General features: G+C 40.3%; 1 protein-coding gene across 2 annotated transcripts; it reads left to right on the top strand.

Annotated features, from left to right (window-relative positions):
• Window positions 1-7,839, top strand: LIG4 (DNA ligase 4). Of its 2 annotated transcripts, none has more exons than XM_032611157.1 (2): window positions 1-217; window positions 3,953-7,839. In XM_032611157.1, the coding sequence occupies exon 2, from the start codon at window positions 3,981-3,983 to the stop codon at window positions 6,714-6,716; it is 2,736 nt and encodes a 911-aa protein (XP_032467048.1). In that variant the 5' UTR covers window positions 1-217; window positions 3,953-3,980; the 3' UTR covers window positions 6,717-7,839. The 2 variants fall into 2 exon arrangements, with proteins under 2 accessions (XP_032467048.1, XP_032467049.1); XM_032611158.1 differs by having other exon boundaries at window positions 205-537.
• Window positions 7,840-9,072: the final 1,233 nt, after the last annotated feature.

Below are 9,072 nucleotides of genomic sequence, written 5' to 3'. Positions count from 1 at the left end.
CGTCGGCAGCGTGAAGTCAGGGCCGCTCCGTCCGCAGGAAGCGATTGCGCCTGCGCAGGGAGCAGCTGGCGGAACCGGCCCTCGATGCTCCCGCTTCCGGTTTGGCGGCGGCGGCGGCAGCGGCTTCAGGCTTGGTTGGCGGTTTGTGTGACGGCCCGGGAGGGGCCTCGGATTCCACGGAGGATCCAGAGGTGGAGTCTGGGCAGGCGGAGGCTGGGTAGGTGTGGCCGAACAGGAGGGGGCCGTGTAGCGTCTTCTTAGTCCAGGAAATGCTACAGTCTTAAGAGTTCAGGCTTCTTCTTCGTCCTTCGGTTCATCCTCATCGGGTCCCCGGGTGAGAGGCACCGACACCCTGGCGACCCGCCGCGTTAGAAGCCCGGTCCCAGGTTCGGGCTCTTGCTCTGGACCCCCCCTCCTGGGACGTGGGGCGAGGGGACTGTAGTGTCCCCCGCCTTTGACGCTCAGGAGCCGTGTTGGCTGCTTGAATGGCCTGATTCCGGCGCCCGCCCCGCCGGCTGGAGACCCCTGGACTCAGAGGTAACGGTTTGCCCAGGGCCAGGGCTCCCCCGGCATCCGCTGATGAGGGTAGTGTGGACCGTCCAGTGATTTTGCGGAGAGGGAGTATGCTTGTTTCTCTTCTTACACCTTGTCTTTCACTAACTTCCTGCCTCCCACAGCTTTCTGGCTTTTTCTCACCACTAATTTCTTTCTCCTGAGGTTCTCCCAGAATATCACAAAGTGCTGTGGAAGGTGGGCTCCTGTCAACCTTTCTGTCTTGTCGAGGGTTGCACGAAGGAAACTTCACCTGTGCCATTCCTTTCTCTCCAGTAGAAGAGCATTGAATCATCTCCCATATTCACCGAATAAAACCTTGCTAGTGTGTCGTGTTGTATATAGGCAGCAGCTGAATAGATGATGAGTCATTATTGTACCAATTATTTGTATATATTCTCTTGAAAGCTTTGCTTATCCTTGTCAAAATGAATCGTCCCCCTCTCTTCTTACCAGCTTAGTATTTTGTAATATTCATGTGTTCAGTGTCTTTTGGGTCAACAAGCATTATAGTACTAAAATCGATCAGGGGCTTCCTAAATGCCAGGTGCTGTGTTAAGCATCTTATGTGAGTTGTCAGGCATCTTCTACATAGTTATCAACCCCACTTAACACTTAAGGAAACTGAAACTCAGAGAAATTAAGTAGCTGCCCCATATCACACAGCTATGAAGTGTTAGACTCCACATTTAAACTCAGATTTATTGGACTCCAGAGCCTGAGCCCTAACCACAAACTTCTTTGTATTGCTTTTTCACAAATCAAAAGCATCAGCCAAAGTCCTCAGAATCCAGAAAATAAAATGAAAGGAGTATGTAAAAAGCAGTGGAAATGGTAATATTCGACTCTTTTGTACTATTTTAATAAGTAAAAATATTTGAAGTCTATTCATTTTATACTAATTTTGGAATCCTTGTTATCTATGGAGCAGTTTTACGATGCATACATATTTACATCATTACGTGGATTTCAACATTAGTATGAAGTAATTTGAGCCTTTGCCTGAGACTCAAATTTCCCTTTCAGGGAAACTTGGACTTTGAGACTGTAATAGAATCTACAGATAAATCAGAAACCCTACACCAATCTTGAACATTCAAAGAAGTATTTCTTAACATACTTCGTTTGGTATATATTATATATGAATTGTAAGCAGGGCATTATATACTGTAATGCGCTGGGTTGAGGGAGCATGTTTTGAGAGATGAGAGAGTGAACAGACCTAACCAGTTGGTGCAGTCAGTTATTCAAATGAGACACAGCCAGAGGAAGCAGTTCCTGTATTCAGAGATAAAAGACTCAGGATTGTGGTCTCTCCTGGGTTTGTGTCGGCCTAATGGACTCTGTAGAAATTGGATTTCCTTTGTCAGGAATTAGACTGAGAGGTGAGGTTTTTTGCCCCATAGGCCCCCAAATGGATTTTGTTAACCTTCCCCAGAGTAGTCATAGCTGCTGGGTGTTTTTAACCAAACTACCCCATCACTTGTGTGTGTGTGTGTGTGTGTGTGTGTGTGTGTGTGTGTGTGTGTGTGTGTGAGATCAGCTCCTGGCCTTCCCTAGTGTGCTTTTCCAGGAACTCAACTGTAGGTTTCAGTAATTCATTCAACAAACCAACCTACTATGCGCCAGGAGCTAGTGGCACAGATTACAACATGATTTCTAACCTCCAGAGACTGACAGTTTAGTTAACGTGGTGTTGTAGTTAACCATGTGATTTCTCCTGCTAGATAGTGTAGCCCTCGTGCTGATAATACTGTGTGATTCTCTTTTGTTTGTTGGGGCCGGGAATTTCATGGACTCTGCACCACAAGAGACCTCCCCACTCCCCAGAAGCTGCTCTGACTCCCTGCCCTCTGGGCTACGTGGGGATATGCCAGGAGGTATCTGAAACCACAAGATAAAACACGGCTTAAATTCCTAGAGTACACATTTTACTTGAATCTTTTTTTGGAAAAGTTAGTATATTTTAGTATTCCATAGTTTAAACCATATTAGTTCTGATATTTTATAGATTCTAATAGAACTTGCATGATTATTTAAAACTTCAAAGAAATTTTATGCTTGTGGTGACCACTTTTATGCTTGTGGTGACCACTTTAGTCCAGGGTCTAGGGTCTAGAATAAGGCCCCCATTATTTCCTCTCTGACTTTTAGGAGATATTTCAGTGAAAAGCTCTGTCTCATGACATTTTACTTTTGCTATATTTTTGTTAAAGCACTTTTCATTTTATAGTTGTTCCCATTACATCTCTTTTTCATTGCAAAATGTACTCCTGAGGCAGAAACATACTGTATTTGCCCATAGCACAATGCATGTCCCATATATAGTCAGCAAGTAGTTTGGGGATTACTGGCATGGGATTATCAGCCAAAAAAGTGCACTAATGAATTTAAATTTATAAAACTGTAAGTAACTATGATAATAGAGTTAAGAGATAGGTAAAGCGGGGGCTTCCCTGGTGGCGCAGTGGTTGAGAGTCCGCCTGCCGATGCAGTGGACATGGGTTCGTGCCCCGGTCCGGGAGGATCCCACATGCCGCGGAGCGGCTGGGCCCCTGAGCCGTGGCCGCTGGGTCTGCGCGTCCGGAGCCTGTGCTCCGCAACGGAGAGGCCACAACAGTGAGAGGCCCGTGTACCGCAAAAAAAAAAAAGAAAAAAAGAGATAGGTAAAGTGAGAATTTCATGGGGAGGATATTTTGATTTGGGTTTTGAATGCTAGAGTGATTTGTCATAGCAGTGAAGAAGTGACAGTAAACATAGTCATAGGCTTTGTCTGGAAGAAGACGGTACTTATTTGGGGGAAAGGACCCTATCTACGTAGAAGTTCAGTTCAGCCAAATTTCAATTCAGTGAGCTAGCAATTTGTTAAAAACATGACTTTAGGAAGGTTTTTTTTTTTTACATATAATGGGTAAACAACAAGGTCCTACTGTATAGCACAGAGAACTATCTTCTCTATCCTGTGATAAACCATAATGGAAAAGAATATGAAAAAGAATGTAGATATATGTATAACTGAATCACTTTGCAGCAGAAATTAACACAATATTGTAAATCAACTATACTTCAGTAAAAAATAAAACAATAAAATGGGGAAAATTGTTTGTAAATTGAAAAAAAAAGTTTGTTTCTGGTGCTGTGTGGTGGTGGTCTGAAAGAAAAAGAGGAGAAATATAAGAAAAGACCTCAGGAGCCCAGAAGTGAAATGGGTTTGAAACAAAATAGTTGATTATCATTCAATGTAGAGGTTGAAAAGAGACATCATTTGTAACATTGGTCTGTTTTCATTTAACAAACATTATTAAACATTTGTTATGAACCAGGCACTTTCTGTGAGGTCTTTACATTAAAATTTAGTTGAATTTTATCCTTTACAGTTATTCTCTTTTTGCTTTATCAGATAAACCAGAAGATTCACCGTCGCTTCCATGGCTGCCTCACAAACTTCACAGACTGTTGCATCTCACGTTCCTTTTGCAGATTTATGTTCAACTTTAGAACGAATACAGAAAAGTAAAGGACGTGCAGAAAAAATCAGACACTTCAAAGAACTTTTAGATTCTTGGAGAAAGTTTCATGATGCCCTTCATAAGAACCAAAAAGATGTCACAGATTCTTTTTATCCAGCCATGAGACTTATTCTTCCTCAGCTGGAAAGAGAGAGAATGGCCTATGGCATCAAAGAAACTATGCTTGCTAAGCTTTATATTGAATTGCTTAACTTACCTCGAGAAGGAAAAGATGCCCTCAAACTTCTAAACTACAGAACACCTACCGGAACTCGTGGAGATGCTGGAGACTTTGCGATGATTGCATACTTTGTGTTGAAACCCAGATGTTTACAGAAGGGAAGTTTAACCATACAGCAAGTAAATGACCTTTTAGACTCCATTGCCAACAATAATTCTGCCCAAAGGAAGGACCTAGTAAAGAAGAGTCTTCTTCAGCTTATAACTCAGAGTTCAGCACTTGAACAAAAGTGGCTGATACGGATGATTTTAAAGGACTTGAAGCTTGGCTTTACTCGGGAAACTGTATTTGCTGTCTTTCATAATGATGCTGCTGAGTTGCATAATGTCACCACAGATCTGGAAAAGGTCTGTAGGCAACTGCATGATCCTTCAGTTGGACTCAGTGACATTTCTATCACTTTATTCTCTGCATTTAAACCCATGCTGGCCTCTATAGCAGATATCGAGCGAATTGAGAAGGACATGAAACACCAGAGTTTCTACATCGAAACCAAGCTGGACGGTGAGCGTATGCAGATGCACAAGGATGGGGACGTGTATCGGTACTTCTCCCGCAACGGCTATAACTATGAGGATCAGTTTGGCTCTTCCCCACAGGAAGGTTCCCTTACACCGTTCATCCATAATGCATTCAAAACAGATGTTCAAAACTGTATCCTCGATGGTGAGATGATGGCCTACAACCCTAATACACAAACTTTTATGCAGAAGGGGAGTAAGTTTGATATTAAAAGAATGGTCGAAGATTCTGATCTGCACACTTGTTACTGTGTTTTTGATGTATTGATGGTTAATGATAAAAAGCTAGGACAGGAGACACTGAGAAAGAGGTATGAAATTCTTAATAGTGTTTTTACACCAATACCAGGTAGAATAGAAATAGTGCAAAAGACACAAGCTCATACTAAGAAAGAAGTAATTGATGCTCTGAATGAAGCAATAGATAAAAGAGAAGAGGGGATCCTGATAAAACATCCTCTGTCCATTTACAAGCCAGATAAGAGAGGTGAAGGGTGGTTAAAAATTAAACCAGAGTATGTAGATGGGCTGATGGATGAACTGGACATCTTAATCGTGGGGGGCTACTGGGGGAAAGGTTCCCGGGGTGGAATGATGTCTCATTTTTTGTGTGCGGTGTCAGAGAAACCCCCTCCTGGTGAAAAACCATCAGTGTTTCATACTCTCTGTCGCGTTGGCTCAGGTTACACCAAGAAAGAACTGTATGACCTGGGTTTGAAGTTGGCCCAACACTGGAAGCCTTTTCATAGGAAAGCTCCACCAAGTTGCATTTTATGTGGAACAGAGAAGCCAGAGGTCTACATCGAACCTTGGAATTCGGTCATCGTTCAGGTTAAGGCCACAGAGATTGTCCCCAGTGGTATGTATAAAACTGGCTGCACGTTGCGTTTTCCACGAATTGAGAACATAAGAGAAAACAAAGAATGGCACGAATGTACATCTCTGGAGGACTTAGAACAACTTCGAGGGAAAGCCTCTGGAAAGCTCGCATCTAAACACCTTTATGTGGGTGACGATGATGAACCACAAGAAAAAAAGCGGAAAGCTGCCCCAAAGATGAAGAAAGTTATTGGAATTATTGAGCACCTAAAAGCACCCAACCTCTCTAACATAAACAAAGTTTCTAATATATTTGAAGATGTGGAGTTTTGTGTCATGAGTGGAACCAAGAGCCATCCGAAGCCCGATCTGGAGAACAGAATCGCCGAATTCGGTGGTTACGTAGTCCAAAATCCAGGCCCAGACACATACTGTGTGATCGCAGGGTGTGAGAACATTCGAGTGAAAAACATCATCTCTTCTGATAAACACGACGTCGTCAAGCCCGAGTGGCTGTTAGAGTGTTTAGAGACCAAAAGCTGTGTGCCGTGGCAGCCTCGCTTCATGACTCACATGTGCCCGTCCACAAAACAGCACTTTGCTCGGGAATACGACTGCTACGGGGATAGTTACTTTGTCGATACAGATTGGAACCAACTGAAGGAAGTGTTCTCGGGAATTAAAAATGCTGGTGAACAGACTCCTAGGGAAATGGATCCTGTGATTGCCGATTTGGAACACCGGTATTCCTGGGACAACACTCCTCTTAGCATGTTTCGACACCACACCGTTTTTTTGGACTTGTATACTGTTATTAATGACCTAAGTACTAAAATCGAGGGGGCAAGATTAGCTGTCACAGCCCTGGAGCTTCAATTTCATGGAGCAAAAGTAGTTTCATGCTTAGCTGAGGGAGTGTCTCATGTCATCATTGGGGAGGATCAGAGTCGGCTTGCAGACTTTAAAGCTTTTCGAAGAACTCTGAAGAGAAAGTTTAAAATCCTACAAGAACGTTGGGTGACTGAATCAATAGACAAGAGGGAATTACAGGAGGAAAATCAATATTTGCTTTGAAGCTAGCTTTCCTAGTGAGGGAAGGCCTCTGATCTGGCTGACTCATTAAACCACATTTTATTTTAATCTCTTAAAATCTGTGCTTAAACAGTATTATTAGATATAGAAACACAGTAATCGTAACTTTTGATATAGAAAAGACACCCAATGGCCCAATGTCAAGAAAATTTTTTAACAGTGTAGTATTTGGTTATTTTTATAACCAAGATGAAATAAAATGTTTAACGTTAACAGTCTCCTTATAGAAATCTAGAATTTTGACTCAGATATTAATAAAATAGATTTAGAAGCTTTTAGAGTCATTAAAAACAGTGACCTAACAGGATTTTCTGAAGTCAAATAAAAATTTTAATAATAGTTTTTGTCTAATAAAAGCATTGCAAGAAAAAAATCAGAATTGTTACAATTGGACTTGTAAATAATATGTCTTATTAAGTTGAAGGCTAAAATTCCTCTTTTAAATGTGAAATGTGAACAAATTTATTTTTTAAGGTTAAGTCAAGCTCATGAATACATACCTTGTTAATGATGTCATTAGCTAAATCAGGGGAAGTTGAATGAGGTTTAATGGTCTAAAAACTTAAAGTTGGATCAGTTTGATTTTTAAAATCTCTTGCAAATTTAAAAGTACTTGGCCCACACTTAATGTTTTTTCTAAAATAGAGCATGTTTTAAAGAAAATACTTTTATGTGAATTTGTACTTCAGTATAAATAGTATCCACAAAGAGTGATTTTCTTAAGTGTAACCCATTGAATGTGTCAGAATGGCAGGTGTGTTATAACTTTCTTTACAGAGAAGTACATTGCTTTGACTTTTTTAAGTGACTTTTATTTACCCTTAGGTTATGTAAAGTTTGTATAGTATGTGTATGTATTTATATATATATTATGTCTGGATTTATACACCAAATATATAAATACCAAAATATACTAAATTTTGGAATGCAGCCTGCACATTTTGAAAAATATGTTTTTATGACATCAGTTAAATACTTGGAATTTGGTACCTGAGAAACTGTGTGTAGATTATTTGTAAGTAGTTAAAAATTTTATCGAACCCATGGAACAAATGTATGTTATTTTGTTATATTTCTTAATTTAAATAAAATATTTAATGTACTATTAAAATAATTTCTTATCTTTATTTTCAAACAATTCATAATAGTTATTTCAGTCAAATAGACATTATGATATTAATATAATTTTTGATTCAAGTCATTCCTATTTCAGGTCCTTTGAATTTCATATTACTGAATGAGCTTCATTAAAATTTTTAAACTTGTATATTTTTATATAATGTCTATTGAGAAAAATTACAAAATACAGGTATGTGTAATGAGAAGAAAAGTACATAATTTTACCACCGAAGATAACATCTATTTTAGGTTACCGATGGTGAGGAAAGCACAAAATGCATATTTACAGTGTAACAAATAAAATAAGCTATAATGCTTTCTATGACTAGCTTTTCTCACCTAATAAATTGTGAGAATATTTACAGGTCACTAAACTATATCTACATCATTTTTAATTTCTGCACAATATTCCATTGACTGGTTTGTAATGTATCCAGCTGGTCCTTATTGTCTGGCTTTTAGGTTATGTCACTAAGTCACCCTCACTTCTTTACTGAGCTTTGTAATCAGTTGTTTGCATTTGTAGAAATGGAATTAGTGATTCATGGTTACGTATTTTCCAGTGACTTGAGACACATTGTAAAATTCTGGCAAGGATGCCTTTCTGGATTTTCTTGGAGAGGTCAGTTTCTTAGTACTAGACCTGTTCTCTCTCCTTTCAATTCATAGGCGTTCTCATCTTGCCCAGTGGCTTTAAATGTGCTAATAACACGCACTTTTTTTAGCCCCGATTTCTTTGCTTAACTCTAGTTCACATATCTAACCATTTACATAACATCTCCTCATGAAGTCACATGGGCCTCTCAAACATAATGTGTCCAACCATAACATTTTTTTTTTTTTTTTTTTTTGCGGTACGCGGGCCTCTCACTGTTGTGGCCTCTCCCTTTGCGGAGCACAGGCTCCGGACGCGCAGGCTCAGCGGCCATGGCTCACGGGCCCAGCCGCTCCGCGGCATGTGGGACCTTCCCGGACCGGGGCACGAACCCGTGTCTCCTGCATCGGCAGGCGGACTCTCAACCACTGCGCCACCAGGGAAACCCCCCAACCATAACATTTTTTTAATCATAGAAAAGAATTTAAATGCAACCAGGAGGATAGCATAGTGAACCTGCATGCACATCACCCATTCTCAACAATTATCAATGATTAATCTTTTTTTCATATTTATAGACCTCTGAATTATTTTGAAGTCATCTTAGATCACATGATTTCACCT

The sequence above is a fragment of the Phocoena sinus genome, chromosome 18 (assembly GCF_008692025.1).
Source record: "Phocoena sinus isolate mPhoSin1 chromosome 18, mPhoSin1.pri, whole genome shotgun sequence".
NCBI lineage: Eukaryota > Metazoa > Chordata > Mammalia > Artiodactyla > Phocoenidae > Phocoena > Phocoena sinus.
Note: the sequence above shows the minus strand (reverse complement) of the source record. Positions and strands in the feature narration are given on the sequence as shown.